General features: G+C 37.2%; 1 protein-coding gene across 11 annotated transcripts in view; it reads right to left on the bottom strand.

Moving 5' to 3' along the window:
* Window positions 1-20,192, bottom strand: part of SERAC1 (serine active site containing 1) — a 69,518-nt gene that overhangs the window by 30,665 nt on the left and 18,661 nt on the right. For all 11 annotated transcript variants that reach the window (XM_077898427.1, XM_077898397.1, XM_077898436.1 and 8 more), the window contains 7 exons: window positions 19,937-20,028; window positions 17,404-17,440; window positions 14,765-14,901; window positions 13,491-13,580; window positions 12,232-12,363; window positions 10,018-10,139; window positions 8,812-8,940 (listed from right to left, as the gene is read on the bottom strand). In XM_077898427.1, coding sequence (XP_077754553.1) covers window positions 8,812-8,940; window positions 10,018-10,139; window positions 12,232-12,363; window positions 13,491-13,580; window positions 14,765-14,901; window positions 17,404-17,440; window positions 19,937-20,027 — 738 coding nt within the window. In that variant the 5' untranslated portion in view covers window position 20,028. The remainder of the gene's footprint in view (window positions 1-8,811; window positions 8,941-10,017; window positions 10,140-12,231; window positions 12,364-13,490; window positions 13,581-14,764; window positions 14,902-17,403; window positions 17,441-19,936; window positions 20,029-20,192) is intronic.

Raw genomic sequence — 20,192 nt, forward strand, 5'->3', positions numbered from 1 at the left:
AGGTAGTTTTGTAAAGAAGCAGCATATTGCCTCTTGAATGGTGCCCAGAGACTGTCACAAGGCAGCTTTGGCAGATCTCTAAAAACCAGAAGGACACCCCTCCTATCTCTTCACTCCCAACTTCTTGGTAAGTAAAAAATCTGAGAAGCCTGACTAAATAGCAGGAGAGGGGAAAAGAGGTGAGGGTGGGGAGATGAGAACAAGAACAACTAAGATGGAGTTGCTTATTGTCTGATGAGATGGGGCCTCAGAACTGAAACTAAATGTTTTTTTTCTTTAATGTTAAAGATGTGCTACTTTTTGTTTTATTCTGTTTTTTTTTTTTTTTTTTTTAGATTTTATCTATGTATTCATGAAAGACACAGAGAGAGAGGCAGAGACATAGGTAGAAGGAGAAGCAGGCTCTATGCAGGAAGCCCAATGTGGGACTCAATCCTGGGACTCCAGGATCACGCCCTGGGCCAAAGGCAGACACTCAACCACTGAAACACCCAGGCATCCCCTTTTTGTTTGTTTGTTTTTTAAAGCATTCATCTCCTTGGTTAGGTTTATTCCCAGGTATCTTACTGGTTTTAGTATTACTGTAAATGGGATTGACTCTTTAATTTCTCTTTCTTCTACTTCATTATTGTGAATAGAAATGCAACAGATTTTTCTATGCATTGATTTTGCATCCTGCAACTTTAATGAATTCATGTATCAGTTCTAGCAATTTTTTTGGTGGAGAATTTTGGGTTTTCCATATAGAATATCATGTCATTTGCAAATAGTGAAAGTTCTACTTCTTCCTTGCTGAATAAACCTAACTAAAGAGGTGAAAGACCTATACTCTGAAAACTATAAAACACTAATGAAAGAAACTGAAGAGGACATAAAGAAACGAAAAGACATTCCATGCCTAAGGATTAGAAGAACAAATGTTGTTAAAATGTCTATATTACCCAAAGTGATCTACACACTTACTGCAATCCCTATCAAAATACCAACAGCATTTCTCACAGAGCTAGAACAAACAATCCTAAAATTTGTATGGAATGACAAAAGACCTCAAGTAGCCAAAGCAACCTTGAAAAAAGAAAAGCAAAGCCAAAGGGAATACAATTCTGGATTTCAAGTTATATTATAAAGCTGTAGTGATCTAGACAGTATGGTACTGGCACAAAAAATAAATACATAGATCAATGGATCAGAATAGAAAACCCAAAAATGAACCCACAACTATATAATCATTAATCTTCAATAAAGCAAAAAAGAATATCCAATGGGAAAGAGTCTCTTCAACAAATGGTGTTGGGGAGAGCAACATGCAAAAGAATGAAACTAGGCTACTTTCTTATACCACAAACAAAAATAAATTCAAAATAGGTTAAAAGAACTAGATGTAAGACATGAAACCATTAAGATTCTAAAGCAGAACACAGGCAGTAACTCTGACACTGGCCATAACAACTTCTTACTATATGTCTGCTGAGGCAAGGCAAACAAAAGCAAAAATAAACTATTGGGACTTCATCAAAATAAAAACCTTCTGCACAGCAAAGGAAACAATCAACAAAACTAAAAGGCAACCTACAAAACAGGAGAAGATATTTGCAAATGATATATCTGATAAAGGGCTACTATCCAAAATTATAAAGACTTATGAAACTCAACACCTAAAAAAGAAATAATCCAATTAAAATGGGCAAAAAACATGAATAGACATTTTCCCAAAGAATACATACAAATGGCCAACAGATTCATGAAAACATGCTCAATATCACTCATCAGGGAAATGTAACTCAAAACTACAATGAGGTATCACCTCACACCTGTCAAAGGGGCCAAAATCAACAACACAAGAAACAGGTGTTGGAGAGGATGGAGAGAAAGGGGAACCCTCCTGCACTGTTACTGGGAATGCAAACTGGTGCAGCTACTCTGGAGAACAGTATATAGGCGGCTCCTCAAAAAGTTAAAGCTAGAACTATTCTATGATCTAGCAATTGCACTAGGCATTTACCCAAAGAATACAAAAATACTAATTCAAAGGGATATATGTACCTCAATGTTTACAGCAGCCTTAACTACAATAGCCAAACTATGGAACAGCTCACGTGTCCATCAACTGATGAATAAAAAAAATGTGGGCTGTAGACACGGAATATTATTCAGCCTTCCAAAAAGATGAGATCTCAGGGCACCTGGGTGGCTCAGTGGTTGAGCATCTGCCTTTAGCTCAGGTTGTGATCACAGGGTCCTGGGATTGAGTCCTGCATCGGGCTCCCCAAAGGCAGCCTGCTTCTGCCTATGTCTCTGCTTCTCTCTGTGTCTTTCGTGAATAAATAAAATCTTTAAAAAAATATGAGATCTTGCCATTTGCAACAATGTAAATGGAGCTAGAGAGTATAATGCTAAGCAAAATAAGTCAGAGAAAGACAAATAGTATATGATCTCACTCATAAATAGAATTTAAGAAACAAAATAAACAAAGGGAAAGAAAAAAAGAGAGGTAAACTAAGAAATAGACTCTTAATTCTAGAGCACACACTGATGGTTACCATAGGGAAGGTGGGAGGTGGGGTTGCAGGAAATAGGTGATGGGGATTAAGGAGTGCACTCATAATGAGCACTGGGTGATGCATGGAAGTGCTGAATCACTATATTTTACACCTGAAACTAATATTATACTGTATAGTAACTAACTGGAATTTAAATAAAAACTTTTTTAAAAGTGTTCAGGGGATCCCTGGGTGGCTCAGCAGTTTAGCACCTGCCTTTGGCCCAGGGCATGGTCCTGGAGTTCCGGGATCGAGTCCCACGTCAGGCTCCCTGCATGGAGCCTGCTTCTCCCTCTGCCTGTCTCTCTCTCTCTCTCTCAGTTTCTCATGAATAAATAAAATCTTTTTTTTAAAAAAGTGTTCATCTAAGAGATTATTTTGAACAGTATGGGAAAATTGAAGTGATTGAGATCATGACTGACCGAGGCAGTGGCAAAAAGAGAGGTTTCGCTTTTGTGACCTTTGACGACCATGACTCTGTAGACAAGATTGTCATTCAAAAATACCATACTGTGAATGGCCACAACTGTGAAGTAAGGAAAGCCCTATCGAAGTAAGAGATGGCTAGTGCTTTGTCCAGCCAAAGAGGCCGAAGTGGTTCTGGAAACTTTGGTGGTGGTCGTGGAGGTGGTTTTGGTGGGAATGACAACTTTGGTCGTGGAGGGAACTTCAGTGGTCGAGGTGGCTTCGGTGGCAGTCGAGGTGGTGGTGGATACGGTGGCAGTGGGGATGGCTATAACGGATTTGGTAATGACGGAAGCAACTTTGGAGGTGGCGGAAGCTATAACGATTTTGGCAATTACAACAATCAATCCTCAAATTTTGGACCCATGAAAGGAGGAAATTTTGGAGGCAGAAGCTCTGGCCCCTATGGTGGTGGAGGCCAATACTTTGCCAAACCATGAAACCAAGGTGACTATGGCGGTTCCAGCAGCAGCAGCAGCTATGGCAGTGGCAGAAGGTTTTAATTACTGCCAGGAAACAAAGCTTAGCAGGAGAGGAGCACCAGAGAAGTGACAGGGAAGCTACAGGTTACAACAGATTTGTGAACTCAGCCAAGCACAGTGGTGGCAGGGCCTAGCTGCTACAAAGAAGACATGTTTTAGACAATACTCATGTGTATGGGCAAAAAACTCGAGGACTGTATTTGTGACTAATTGTATAACAGGTTATTTTAGTTTCTGTTCTGTGGAAAGTGTAAAGCATTCCAACAAAGGGTTTTAATGTAGATTTTTTTTTGCACCCATGCTGTTGATTGCTAAATGTAATAGTCTGATCATGACGCTGAATAAATGTGTCTTTTTTTAAATGTGCTGTGTAAAGTTAGTCTACTCTGAAGCCATCTTGGTAAACTACCCCAACAGTGTGAAGTTAGAATTCCTTCAGGGTGATGCCAGGTTCCACTCGAAATTTATTTGCAACCTGCTTGGGCACAGAAGCCATTGTCTCCACAAACCTTGGTGTGGTTGAACTGACAGTTAATGTGTTGTGACCTGGAGTTCACCATTAAAAGGGTCACCCAAGCAAAGTCCTGGAGTTTATTTGGTTATTATGATTGTTGGTACATCCTATGCAATATATCTAAATTGAACTATGGTATCAGATAAAATTATAGATGGGATTAAAGCTTGTGTATTGTCCATTATCATGTGTAATCAATAAACGATTTACTATTCTCTTGAAAAAATAAAAATAAAAAAATAAAAAAAAGTGTTCAGAGGACAGGGAGTCAAGTCATGGTGAAAAAAGAATCTTCCAACTGAAAAATCAAAAGTACTTCATTAAAGCCAAAGCATTCATTTTTTTTTAAGTACCAGAAACAATTTCCTTCTGAAATTTCTGCTTAAAGGATAGATCTATGTGTGTATGTGGTCTGCCCAGTAGAATGGAGATGTTTTGAGTCAGAATCAGTTTCATCATTTCCACCATGATCTATGATACCTAAATATACTGAATTGGAATAATGTCAAGTCAATACAATTAAAAGGTCATATGAATTACTTTTTCAGACATCACTATGTTTAGGAGAATAAGCCAACTGAGGGCACCTGGGTGGTCCAGTCAGTTAAGCATCTGCCTTTGGCTCAGGTCATGCATGATCTCAGGGTCCTGGGATGGAGTTCTGAGCTGAGCTTCCTGCTCAGTGGGGAGTCTGCTTCTTCTCCCTCTGCTCCTCCCCCTGCTCCCTTTCCCTCTCTCTCAAATAAATAAAATCTTAAAAAATAAATAAAAATAAGCCAACTGAGATGTGTGGGACATCTCAGGTGGCAGGAAACCCACAGCCTCTCCAAGGTAGTAAATGTTAAAACATGCACACATAGTATATGTTAATTATGAACACACATACATGTACACACACACACACACAACCCCCAGGGTCCATGCAGACTAAGATATTCTTTAAGCTGCTGAGGCCATGACTTCTCGGCAGAAAAGAGGTAGCATAGTCTATTAAACCACTTTCTTTCGCTTGACTTAGCAAAATGTTTAAAAATGCTGTAGATGATAGAACACTATAAAAGTTAGGGGGATGACAACTAAATAGTAATAAGCAAAAGAAAATCGATTGTACTGAAAAAGAAAAACATCAGGCCAGGTGCCAGGAGCTCTGGCATTGGAACAAGGAGAGAAGTAAGTGAGTGACAGCAGGGGTACAGAAGTCAGTGGGATGCCTATGGCAGAGAACAGGGAGGCATTTCCACCCCACTGTGCCCACTGCTCTGTTGATAAACAATCTGGTCCCAAGATGAAACTATCAGAAGTTGGACAAGACCTGCTGAAAGTAAGGCTATACTCTCTGGCTCCCAGGTGAAAAGGGAAGGATATAGATAAATTACTCAGAATGACAGGTGCATGGTCTTCAGGACACCAGCAGGACAAGCAACAAAAGAAAAAAATGCATACACTGGACTTCACAATTAAAAATGTTTGTGCTACAAAAATGTTTGTGCTACAAATGTTTGTGCTACAATTAAAAATGTTTGTGCAGGACAAGCAACAAAAGAAAAAAATGCATACACTGGACTTCACAATTAAAAATGTTTGTGCTACACTATCCAAAAAGTGAAAAAACTTGCAGAATAGGAGAAATATTTGCAAATAATCTATCTGATAAGGAATTTATATCCAAAATATATAAAAATTTTTACAATAATAATAAGACAAGTAACCCAATTAAAAAATGGGCAAAGGATTTGAAGACACTTCTCAAAGAGGGTAAATAAATAACTAATAAGCACACAGAAGAGTGTTCAACATCATTAGTCATTAGGAAAAATGCAAATCAAAACCAGAATGAAGATGTTACTTCACACATAATGAGGTGGCTCATAATAAAAAAGATGGGTAACAAGTGTTGGCAAGTATGTGGAGAAATTGAAACCCTCATATGTTGCTAGTAGGAATGTGAAATGGTGCAGCTGCTGTGGAAAATATTTTGGAAGCCCTTCAAAAAGTTAAACACAGAGTTACCATATGACCCACTCCTAGGTACATATCCAAAAGAATTAAAACCATATACCCACACAAAAACTTGTACTCAGATATTCACAGCGGTATTATTCATAATAGCCAAGAAGTAGAAACAACCTAAATATCCATCAACTGATGAATGGATAAACAAAATGGCATCTATCCATACACTGGAATATTACTGGCCATAAAAAGGAAAGAAGTACCAATACATGCTACAACATGGATGAACCTTCAAAAGTCAGACACAAAAGGTAACATATTACTAACATATTAGATGGTACCCTTTATGTGAAATATCCAGAACAGGCTAATTCATAGAGAATGGGAATATAATAGTGGCACCAGTACTGGGGCAGGGGGAATAAAGAGCGACTGCTAATGGGTTCAAATTTCTTTTGGGGATGACAAAAATGTTCTGGAATTAATGGTGATGGTTGCACAAGTCTCTGAGTATATAAAAACCCAATAAATTATACATATTTATTTTTTAATTTTTTTAAGATTTTATTTATTTGAAAGAGAGAGTATGAGTGAGGAGGTGGGTAGAGGGAGAAGTAGACTCCCTGCTAAACAGGGAACCCAATATGGGACTCAATACCAGGGCCCTAGGATCATGACCTGAGCCAAAGGCAGATGCTTAACCGAATGAGCCACTCAGGTGCCCAAATTATGCATTTTTAAATGGCAAATTTTATAAAATGTGAATTGTAGCTCAATAAAGCTGTTACTTTAAAAAAAGAAAACTAGTTTAACTGGAAATATCATGATTTTTAAGAACATTTAAGAAACACAATTGCTCTGCTCTGTTACTTCAGTTGCTAGGGGTCTATCTTCATGTAGAACAATACAGAGTATACCCCTGAGGCCTTGGTCCTGGACTCTAATACTATTCTCCACTAAGAAGTACCAGGTCACCTTTGAGGAGCAACCAATTCATGTTGGAAGGTGGGAAGATTCAAGAAGGGCCAGAGACATCTTACCATCAGAAAACAAGGTATTTTTTGTAGCCACCTTGGGGACTGAATTAAAAGTGACAATAAGGTCAGCTGAAACAAAGAGCTCTAGTGGGCCAGGCAGTGGCATTCTGAGCATCAAAAAGAAAATTATGATGACAAGTCACTGGAGAGATTTCAAGGCATGGACCAAATGGGGAAATTATATAAAGTATAGTAGAGAAGTCATTTTCTACTGATACGTTGTTAATTTGTCCCCTCCTGGCTCAAATGAGAAAAAGACAAATCATTAAATTGGCAAGAGAATATATGCTACTATAATTTGTTTTACTGATAAAATACTTTCCTCTGAGTAGATTATACGGTTGTTGTAGTAATAGTGACAGTAATTTGTTTTAATTTCTCTTAGAGACAGATATTTTATGAAGACAAAAAACTTGCTGAGATGATACTGCAAAAATAATGGATTTCAGTAACCGCCCTCGGGCAGGCTGGAGTTGGAGTAAATTTCGGATGCTGCATTCAGGATACTGTGCTCTGATTCACGTAGATGAAGCCTTCTGCTATGTATGCCAGTTATTTACATCTAGTGAATCAGCCTACAGCTAAAGCAGTGTGAGAAGGGAATGTAGGGGGAGAGAACATAAACTCCTCAATCAGGATGGTTCTCATGTGTGAAGAGAGTCTTACTCCAAAGGTGTTAAAGACCCTGAGTAGCACTTTGAGAGCTCTGACAAGATGGCACGTAAGCTGAGCATGCTGAACTGTGCCCTTCTGATCTGTGCTCAGTCTCCTTGTTTGCACACCATTTGCCACTACACAAACTTTACATCTGAATTTATACTCCCTATGTGACATAGAAATCCCAAACTAGGGAATTAATACCAAACTAGTCCAGTAAGAGTGAAACTCCTGATGTATCCAACAGAAGTAAACACAAAAACTGCTCTGCAAGGACCAATTTACAATCCAAGGTGCTCAGGACTCCCACAGAAAACAATCCATTTGGCTAAAGTCAAACTCACAGTAAAAATACTTCACCCATGTTAACCCACAATCTGAGAGTCAATGTCACCACAAACAGTAATTAAGACATCAATAAACTGAAATAGAAGACTCTGAAAGAGACTTTAAAATTATTTTTTAAGTGACAGCAAGAACAGAGCCGAGATGAAAGAACAGGACAGCATGAGAAAGAGATGACGACAGCTGGGGAAGTGGTTACAGTGCAGATAGTGAGGCAAACAGACTCAAGCTGTATCTGAAGGGACAGCTTGCAGGAACTGTGGATTGGCTGAATGCAGAAGGAACAGGAATTCCTATCCTTTAGCTTAAGAAAGTAGGTAGATGCTGTGCCATTTACTCAGATGGAAAGACTAAAGGAGAAGAACTTAGCAGAGGGAGAGGTGGGCTCAACATGCTGAGTCTGGGACAACGATTACCGATCTAAGCAGAGACACCACATCGGAGGCTGAATATTCAGATCTAGAGCTTGGGTTAGAATGTAAGATCAGAGACACTGCTTTAGGCATCAGTAGCATATAGTGATATTTAAAACCTTGTAAATTACTATCTATTCATTCTTCAAGATGTAACTTCAGAGTCACCTCCATGGTGCCTAACGTGACTTCTTAAGCAGAGTGAGGGCTCTCTATGACTCTGTTTACTTACCTCTCTCCACATAGTCCGTAACAATGCCTGGAACACAACCAAGAGTCAACATGTTTATTCTGTTCTCAGAAGGAAGACTATTCTAAGGTTCTAAGTGATAGGCCCTGGCACAATATCCTAGAAAGGGTGGGCAGGCACTCCAAAATATTTACTGAAAGAATAAATGAGCTAACCTTCTGAGCAGCTAGACTTTGACTGCTTTCACTCAGAGCCAAAGATGTAAAATACTGGATACACTCATCAAGCTCCGTTTGAGGTAAAGAAGCCAGCAACTGTCTGAGCTCTTCTTCAATGGAAGAATCCTGGAATAAAAGGAAAAGATATTATTCATAATTAAGCTCAACAAATGACTACAACAAAACCACCCAAAGAACCAAAGCCTTTAAAACAAAACAAGACAAAACAGGAGGGCAGAGATAAATTAGTACTTTTGGTCTTGAAAACTGTTGCCCACCCAGGTATATAGAGAATCACTTAATTTTGAGTTCTGTAATTGTTTCACAATTACAACTGCATTTACAATTCTTCTGTGTCTGCTACCTCATTCTGAAAGCCCTACTAAAAGTTTAGCTACTGATTCAAAATGACTACACTCTTTCTAAATAAATCTTGCTTCTAAAATCCAGAACTCATTTCTGATTTTCTCTAATAATTTATACCTAGCATATTCACTTTTCTATTTTTCAATAATTCATTGCAATTTTTCAGATTTTCATTTTCTAGGAAAGGTGCCTAAGAAGCATACTCTAATACCTATTAGTGGTTAGTAATTAACATCTATGTGGAGTAATACTTTAATATCTACGTGTAGTGGTTAATAAAAACCTATGCAGAGTGACACATTAATATCTACATGTAATAGCTCTCTCAGGCCTTTCTGCATCCCAGAAAACACTCAGCAATATCTGGAGACAGTTTCGGTTGTTATGACTGAAGGGATGCTACTAGCATCCAGTGAGCAGAAATAGAGATGCTGCTAAGCACCCTATAATGTACAGAACAACCTTCAACAACAAAGAATTATCTGGCTCAACATGTCAGTAGTGTTGAGGTTGAGAAAAACTACATCAATATTAGAACAAGGGAAAAAAATATTAGAACAAGGGAGAAATTCTTCGATGTTGACTGGCTATGAAGTTACGCTCTGGTGTATAGAGACTCCCTATGCCCCAAAGGGGAAAATAACACCAGAGAAACAACATCTCCTGATAAATCAAGAAATCTTTGCATAGAAACTACAATTTCAGGTTAACATGTAGTTTACCAGATTGTGAAAAGTAACCAACAGACTGCTTTTTGAACTAAATTTACTTTACACCCAAAGTGAAGATGATATATTAATCTATTTTTCACTCACTGGATTATTTTTATTTACTTACTTCTTTTAAGGATGGCAAAGGAGGTGGTGGGAGAAAAAAGCGAAGATCACTCTCTTTGCTTCGTGCCAAACCAATAAGAGTTCTCAGATCACAGGCTTGAGCAATTATCCTATACTGGTAATCTATTGTAAAAGTATGTTGTCAGCGCCCAGATTAGCTTACAGATATCTCAAGAATTAAATGAACAATTTAATTTTTAAACCACAAGTTTGTGATTCAAAATTTCCCAAGTCTCTTTCCACAATTACAACTGCATTTACAATCCTCCTCAACATATATGTAGGCATATCTCGCTCCAATTAACCTTTTTGGAGAACTGAACTTCAAATGTAAAAATTGATAGGTCAAAACCAATTTAACTTTTCCTTTTCTTTGTAATAATTCTAGTGTTTAAAAACTGTTTTGATCACTACTCAAGAAACCCAATGTCGCACTGAGATCTACTGTCCCTAGTATAGTGTAGTACTTTGCATCCCATGATGTCCATGAATAATCTAAGGTTCCAGATGCTGGTACTTTATTTTAGCCTTCACAATTTAACCATTCCAGCCTTTATGTATTGCTTTGAATGACTGTGTCTCCCTCCCACCACCAGATTCATATGTTGAAACCTAATTCCCAATGTCATGATATGTGGAGGTGGGAACATTTGGGAGCCCCCATGACTGGTATTACTGCCCAGAGACTCAGAGGATCCCATGGCCCCTCTGCTACATGAGGACACAATGAAAAGCCAGTCATCTATGAGCCAGGAAACAGGTCCTCACAAGACACCAAGTCTGCTAGCACTATGATCTTGGATTCCTAGCCTATAGAACTATAAGAAATAAATCTCTATTGTTTATAAGCCACCCAGTCTATGGTATTGTGTTATAGCAGCCCAAATAGACTAAGCTATGTATCAAAAACAAAACTGCAACCACTGAAGCAGACATCATTTTTAATAATGTCAGTTCATAACCTGAGTGAGTTCTTTAAGATAAAATGAGAGGGCAGCCCAGGTGGCTCAGCAGTTCAGCACTGCCTTCAGCCCAGGGAGTGATCCTAGAGACCTGGGATCGAGTCCCACGTCAGGCTACCTGCTTCTCCTGCTTCTCCCTCTGCCTGTGTCTCTGCCTGTCTCTCATGAATAAACAAAATCTTTAAAAAAAAAAAAAAAAAGATCAAATGGGGAACTTTGCCCAAATCTACATGCCTGGGCTCTAACTCTGATTTTTCTCATATAGTAACTCCAAACTGGAGTCCTGGAAGGCAGTTTTTTTGTTTGTTTGTTTGTTTGTTTGTTTGTTTTGAGAGAGAGTGAGTGAGCAGGTACATGAACAGGAGGAAAGTGCAGAGGGAGAAGCAGACTCTCCACTGAGCAGAGAGTCTGATGCGGGGCTCAATCCCAGGACCCTGAGATCACGACCTGGGCTGAAAGCAGACGCTTAACTGAGCCACCCAGCACCCAGAAGGTAGTTTTTTAAAATTTTTTTTCAGAAGGTAGATTTTTTTTAAGGATTTTTATTCATCTTCACTCACAGTAAGCAAGCTTAAAGGTTATATAATACATGTATGTTTTTATAATTATAGCCACCAGTCAACTTGTATGGAGACAGATCTTATTCTGATACTTTTCTCTGAAAATATTTCTTATTCACCCCTTTTTATAAGATAGTCATCTTAGTAATAAAGTATACTTTAGTCCCTGTACTATAATCAGAGTAGATCTAAATTCCTGTTCATGTACTTTTAGTGCAGAACTTGCAATTTTTAAATACAATTAAATATTTTAAATCTTCCTTTAAAAACAATATACACACAAATACTAATTATTAGTATTATATCCAAGTAGATTGTCAAAGTAAAAACAAGTCTCACTATACAGTACAGCAAGCAATTACAATATATTTTGTTAAATAGGAACCAAAAGAAAATGAAAATACAATATTAGGCTATAACTATCAGCACCAAGAGTTTATCTAAAGTAAACTCTATTCTGGTAGCAAGTTACACAAATATATCTTCCTCACTTTTGAGCCTGTTCTTACCAAACACATGTGGCTACCAGGCCAGCAGGTTTTCTACTTTCTATATCACTGGAGTTTCTTTTTAAAATTCTAATATTAAGACTTCCTGAATTATTTTCCTTCCATGACACCTCCTTTCCTTCCCTTTACATCAGAAATCAGAAGCGAGCTGGCAGTGCAGCAGATTCTTGGAGGGCCTCATTACCTTGCCAGTGATGGGTCTCTGACATTTCCTGCACAGCCTGCAATCGTGCTGCTCTATCACCCGACTGGCTCTTCCTCAGGAGCAACCACACAGCGCATTCATGATCCTCTACATCAACTGTACTAAAGGTGTCTTTGCAAAAAGAAAAAAGAACAAGACATCGTAAACAGTGTGAATAGTTGAAGCAACATATTATCCTCCTACTTATTTAAGATAGTAATTTATCAGTTTCTACAATAAGAGACTGAAATCCATTTCCAGGTATTGATAATGACTGACAGGTTTGTTCTTGGTTCTGTCATATTGCTATATTTTTTATGTATGTTATTATATGCTTTTGTTTTATGTACTATGTTGCTTTCACAACATGGTCCTTTTTTTGTTGTTGCTTTTTCCCTAAAAAATTTTTTACTATGAAAAATATCGAACATATGGAAAAATTAAAAGAATAATACATTTATATGTTTATATTCTATTTAATAAATTTTATTATTTTTCCATATTTACTTAATCTGTATGTACATGTATTTTTCTAAACCACGTGAAAGGAAGTTGCAGACATAACATTTCTTAGTCATATCTGCCTCTCCTAAGAATAAGCCTGCATTCTCCTATATACTCACAATGCCATTATAACACCCAAGAATACTAATGAAAATCTCCTAATATCATCTAAAAATCAAGACTAACTTCATATTCAAATTTCTCCAAGTGTTCAAAAAATACCTTCAGAGTAGTTCTTTAAAATCAGGATTTGATTAAGTCTCTTTGGTATCTTTTAATTCTTGAAAATTTTCTCACCTTACTTTTTCATGATGTCAACTTTTTTTTTTTATGTCAACTTTTTAAAGCGATCAAGTAAGCTCTTTCATAGCTAGCTCTACCTTGTTGATTTGTTTGATTATAAAATCTACATTATTGATGCGATATTCTCATTATGAGAAAGCATGGGAGTGATTTTCTAACAAATTTAAAATCTTAAAGCACTCATCAAGAGAAAAGGGTATACTTAGTCTCAATATTTATTCACAGCTATCTAGCAACAATACATCCATAAAGTGAGGGAAGAAAACTAAAATTGTCCAAGATATCAAAATTAAAATCACCCCAGAATTAAATATAGCCCAAGAGAATATCATTCAATTTCCATAGCTATAATAAATGGCAGTATAAGAAATGGGAAAAAAAGATCTGAAGCTGATCATGAAATGACTTTCAGATTATTGATAAAGATTCTACGTTAAATATTTGACACATACCAGCAAATGGGCCCCGCAGTATCTTGGCTGATGTTGCCAATAGGTTTCTTACTGCTTTGTGAAGCTCTTTTCTTGCCTGGTAGGTGATTCCTAAAATGATTACAAATTTAGATAAAACCAAGTATATACTCTTAATGCTATCCTCCACTACTTTAGAGAAAAAAAATGTAGAAACTCTAATTTTTTCAAAAAATATAAAATCGCATTTTTTTCTTTTAGTGTCACTATCAAAACAATTAAAACCACTATGTGAACACAGAGCTCTAGATCCCAAAGTAAGATTGCTCTCCAAGTCAGGAAAAGAGTAAAAAACTAAACAAAAACAAAAACACTAAGTTAAACTAACAAAATCCTCATATGCAACATACAATTAGCTACATTCAGGAAATTGTCCCTCAACAATAGCCCTTCTCAAACTGAAATTTGGAGATGCCCTACTATGGAGATGAAGCTTTGCCAAATGGATAACTTGTAAACTATAAAAATTATCTGTGTAATTGAAATTGTAACACATCGGGTAAGACAGTAAATATAAATAGGACAGATGGTGATATACACAGCTGTTTTTAGAAAAGGAAGAGTAGAACCTGTCCCACTGAGATAACATAATGTAGTAACAGGGGAAGGTTATTTTGGCCAACAACGTAGGACCAGGCAGCTGTAAGTCAAAGGTAGTGACTCACCATGCTACCCATACCTTGATGAAAAGATATGCCTCTGCTCTAAAAGTTCATGTTCATCAAGCAACTGTCTGGTTACTAATTAGGTTTCCTTGTGACCTAAACACAGAGAAGAAGAATGTTCCGACTAGTAAAACCAGGTTTTCCAGCCTCTATGACAGACTTTTTCCCCTCTGTTAATAAGTTGGTATCCAGATTTATGAATCCATGTCATGATTTTAGTTGGCATGAATAAATCCCTTGAAGCAAAAATATGTCTAAGCTAAGTGACAAAATCATGTTTTTATACTTGCCAAATTGAGGGCCAGCCTCTAAATTGACCTCCACTAAAGTGTGGAATTCTAAGTTTAGACTAAAATAGTCAGCTAGTCTTCATATCACTAGGTTACAGGAGAGTCGCAAAACTGAATTAAATATGGAAGTCCAAAGTTTGGTCTTCAATGATTCTTTAGGAACTTGGTTCTCACAGGATTTGTTGACTCTTAAAATTAGCTGAACCTACCTTGTTAATATCATGTTTTAAATACTCGTTTTAAAATTTAATAATTAGCTTCCATTTTTCACAGAAGTAGGATGACTTTACCATAAACTTACCATAATTCTCTCTTTTATCTAAAGAAACTGTTTGCAGATATATATAGGACTTCATTTTTTCTCTTTCTACTACTTGAGTATCTAATGTCAAAGACTTCTTCAGGGCCAGAATTTCATATGTAAGAAATAAAGAACCACTTAAAAAGAAACAAAAAAATCATCATAAATACATGATCTAACAGTAACACAAGAGCCACTTTTTTTTTTTTTACATGACATAATAACAGAATTACATTGATTATGGAGCTCCTTAGATTACCAAGTATCACATAAACTGAATGGCTCAATCTGCACAATAGGTGAGGTCTTAAACCTATAGATTGAAATTAACATTTGCTACAAATGGTGAAAAAAGGTTAAAAGGCAGAATTTTCCAAAAAAGGATGGGAAAAATAAGTGCTTAGTAAACACTGAGTGAAATGTTTTTTGAATGGAAGTTTTATATACACTATCAATGTGCACCCCATAACAAACACAAATCTCCTCAGCATATACCCTAATGATTGAGCCAGTCTTTCTTATTAAGCTTTTTGTCATGGAATTTTTCATTCTTCTTATTGGGAAACATAATATACACACCATAATGTACATATAGCATATACCATATTTATATACATATGTATAAATGTATGCACACACTTTCCCTTTAATTAATAATAATAATTAGAATATCTAGACAAACATAGATCAGTACCCCAGAAGCCCACAGGGTGTCCCTTCTGATCCTGACCCAGTCTCTCATCTCTTTAGCTAATTATTACTTTGACTTTTATTACAATAATGTCCTTGTTTCTCTTTAGTTTGTCATCTATACATGCAACAACAGAGTTTAGTTTTGTCTGTCTCTGGACTTCATCAGAATGGAATCACAATGTAAATATTCTTTGCTCAGCCTCTTGTTTGTGAGATTCATTTACAGTGTTACACGTATCAGTGGTTCACACATTTATATTTCTATATGGTATGTGACTCAGCGATTGATGGATATACCACAACCTACCTTTTACCATAGATGGGCATTTAGGGAATTGCTAGTTTAAATCCATCATAAACAATCCTGTTACACATTTTATACAATTACACTGTACACATGTATGTTCCTCTAGGATTCTCAGCTAGAAGGAGAATTAGACTGTTGGGCAGTATACATACTATGCAACTTTATTAGATACTGCCAAACTGTTTTCTACAAAGTTTAGCCAATAGGTACTTCCATCTCCTAAAAGCTATGCCTAAAGTTAATTTTTAGATGTGAAATACAACATTCTTTGTTATGCACTCAAAGTGAGAGGTTTTTTTCCTTGTCAGACTGACCTACATATTCCCTAAATCCAGACACAAAAGCTGCAGTGTCTGGATTCAGGGCTTAGTAACATCAGTTATACTAAGCATTCTCCTGACCTTTGACTTACACTCTAAAGTTAAAGCACGTAAGACAGAAGAGGCAGACACTGGCCAGCACCACAATAGAAGGCTCTCAAGAATCCTCTCCTTTCTCGGAGAACTAGCTGAGCACCCAAAAAGAGCAAATGCATTCAATATTTTTACTGTGCTTTCCATGAAAGGCAAAATTCTTTACTAGAAATTATGTTATTAACTTTCATTACATTCCTGACTATAATCATGAAACAGACAAAATACATTACTATATCTTTTGCCTGGAGGGCAGCCTGGGTGGCTCGGCGGTTTAGCGCCGCCTTCAGCCCAGGGCGTGATCCTGGAGACCTGGGATGGAGTCCCACGTCGGGCTCCCTGCCTGGAGCCTGCTTCTCCCTCTGCCTGTCTCTCTGCCTCTCTCTCTCTCTCTCTCTCTCTGTGTCTCTCATGAATAAATAAATAAAGGTCTTAAAAAAAAATCCTTTAAAAAAAAAAACTGTATCTTTTGCCTGGAATGATTCAAAGGGAAAAGTCATCTATGTTTTGTCTACATTAGTGTCATGGAGAAGTGTATGCATCTGTATAAAATGCCAAATGCATCTCCTTTATCATTTCAGCATCTAAGAGTTACATATGTATGTGTGTGTGTGTGTATATATATATATAATCATCTCATACATGTAATAGTGAAAAAAAGTAGTATTAACAAACACAGTAGAATAGTATTAGACACATATTAACATATACACTCCGCTTTAAAAAATAAGGGAAGATGGTCACTCCATTCATTAAGCATGCACTTCTGAAGAGCATGAGATGGAAAACATCAATCTGCTGGTTTTCTTGGTCAGCCTCAATTTTCTTTCATGAGAGCTCTATGGTGATTTAAAGGGTTTTCAAAACTAATTTTGGCTACTGTTAATTTTTACCTTTCCGATCCACTTTAGAACCTACAAGATGTGATTTTGGGTATGTGAAAGCTAATTAGTGAGCACCTGCTCTGTATAGGTCAAGTGCTATCCTCAGACCAACAGTGCCCAGTAGATAGAATCCCTATCGCACCCTTGGATCCAAGATAAGACACTTCTCAGGCAGTAAAGTAACTGAATCAAGACAACACTGAAGTGGTAAAACCAGTGATTAACTCACTTGTCTAATTCCAAAATTTATACGTATTTGCCACCCCATGCTCGTAAAATCACTTCCATTGAGATTTCCATTAGTACAAAGAAGCCAATTAATATTTCATAGCTGACACTTACCCTAAAATAAGTGATCCAGTAAACTTTATTATATTTCCTTCAAAAAGAAAGAAAAAAGGTCAGTACGATAAGTTTTCATTTTAAAATGTGACAGGAAATACGCAACAGTGTCTCTACCTGTATTATATAATTAGATAAAAAGTTACTGATATTTTTCCATGAATATGATTAATTACTATCAACACAAGGCTTCCTATCCTTAGACACAGACAAACGAACCAATAAGCACTGGGTACAAAAATATATTCTGTATTTCACACTCATTCTCACTTCCTACTCTTCTACCCTTCTTGTATCTCTTACTCTGTCATCCCCAACAAATCAATAGAGACTGTAGTGCTACTGCAACGCTGATGTTGACAGGCCTACAGTGCTTCCACTGAATGCAACAGTCATGAAGCTAACTTGTCTTCTGACTCCTTCTAGTTCACAACCAATTAAATAAGGGAATGGGAAGAATTCTATCACTACTAGGATGATACTGTTTGTGAAGAAGGGACACAAAATGACTCTTCCAAAGGAATTATGTTACAGTTGGTAGTTAAGCGCCATATGTATATAGTCCCATTAAAAATACTGGTTACATTCTATGAGTTTACTTATAATTTTTTTTGTTTGGAACTTAGAAAACTCTTTTTTTTTAATATTAAAAAAAAAAAAAAACCCTCCTAGTGGAAGACACAGCTAGCTGGCTGTTCAATATATGTAAGGCCCTTAATCCTTATTAACACAACCTAATTACTATCTAAAAGTATTCACAAATTCCTGACTCTTGCAGTTAGGGTTGGCTGTGCAACACAGTTGTAGCCCATCAGATATATATGAAAGCCTGTAAGTAGTAGTCCCTCCCCAAATAAAAAGACAAAACTTCGTAAGATGGCTTTTGGCCTTTCTCCCTTCTTAAAGTCTAGAGATTTAGTGACTATCTTGTGACCATGAGGACAATAAAGATAACGTAGCAAGAAGACAGAAGAATTGCTAAACTGTGGTTCCTACTTTAAACTGTCTCTATCTTGACATCCTGTTACATAAGAAAAAATGAAAATTTTACTAATTTAAACCACTGCAGTTAAATTTCTATTACACGCACTGAAGACAACCTTTATGGAATCATTACCCCGTAATTGTCAGATACTGCTACCTGCCTGCAAAACCTATATAATCTTTAACTTATTGGATGTGTAGAAGTAGCCCTTTGTCAGAGTTTCGACTTAGACTACTGAGAACACATTTATCCTCCCTACAAAGGGATAAGGAACTCTCCTCGATCAACCTCTCTATATATCAGGCAAGGGAGATGAACATTCCTCCCAAACTCCAAGACCATAGTAATGGTTCCAGAACTGGGAAGGGGACAGTTCTGGGAGGTCTGCAGGGATGAGATCAGAAGTTGCAACAGAGCTTCGTGACTGCAACTTCTCTGGGATGTTTTTCCTTCTAACGTGGCTTCCTAGACTTCCCTGCATCCCTGGCCCAACCCTGTGGGCCCTGGGAGCATCTTGTTTCCTTCTCTACTTGTTAGGTTTCTTTTTCACTGGGCCCTGGGAACAGAATATAGTCTCACAGCCTTCTGTCCTATCCTAAATTCACATTTTTGTTCTTTACAAATGAGAGAAGAAAAGCTCCTTTCTTTGTTCCAACCCTTCTTTTATATTTAAAATACAAAATCACAGAATTTTCTATATGAAAAGGATCTATCCTAAAAAAAAGATCTTAAAGAACAAACAGAAACTCCATGAAAACAGGGACTCTGTCGTAATCCATATTGTATCCTCAGGGCCTAGAATAGTACCTGGCATATAGTAGATAGTGAATAAATAATTTGCCAAATGAATGAAAGATGATTGTCTTCTCTTTTACAAATTAAGGTGAGGAATAAATAAGGCAAATATTTACAAGTAAAGATAGTAGATCAGCACTAGATCCTAACCTCCCACAGGACAAGCACAACATCTTCTTTGCCCATTGGTGAATTCCCAGAACCTAATACACGTGCCTGGCACCTTGTTGCCTGGCACCTTGTTTCACAGAAGCTTAATAATGAATGAGAATGTAATGATATTTGAGTTTGAAAGGATGAGCCTCAGGGCACCTGGGTGGCTCAGTTGGTAAGTGTCGGCCTTCTGCCTTCAGCTCAGGTCCTGATCCCGGGGTCTTGGGATCAAGCCCCACATCTGGCTCCCTGCTCAGTGGGAGCAAGTTGAGCTCCCTCCCCCTCTCCTTCTCCTTCTCCCTGCTGCTCCCCCTGCTTGTGCACACACTCTCTCTATTCTCTCAAATAAATAAAATCTTAAAAAAAAAAAGAAAAAAAAAGGATGAGCCTGAATCTGACAGGAAACATATAGAAGACAAGATTCCCAAAAACAGGGGTATGCATGGCTCTGGGCCTACAAATTTGGGGTGCACTATTAGTACAAAAAGACAGAAACAATTCTGAAATTTATCATGGATTAAGTTTTTGTGGGCCATGTGGGAAACTCGGCCATAATTCTATCAATGTTTCTTTAAGAAATACTGTTTAAACTGTACTCACTGATATCTCTCCAGTATGTGATACTTTTGAGTGGAGGAATTGAGGTTCCTATTCTTCTGCAGCAGATGAGACAATAAGCGGCCAGGGACATTCTATGTATTTAGAACAATTGTAACAAATTTAACTTGACAGCTAATTAAAAACATTTGACTATAAGAACATGCCACAATCACAGTGGATTATCTAGAGAGTTAGATTTTTCAAGACCGGGAAAAAACTTTTCCATTAAAAAAATTTCATCCTTAAAAAAAACATA

Source organism: Canis aureus, chromosome 1, assembly GCF_053574225.1.
Source record: "Canis aureus isolate CA01 chromosome 1, VMU_Caureus_v.1.0, whole genome shotgun sequence".
In the NCBI taxonomy this organism is placed as follows: Eukaryota; Metazoa; Chordata; class Mammalia; order Carnivora; family Canidae; genus Canis; species Canis aureus.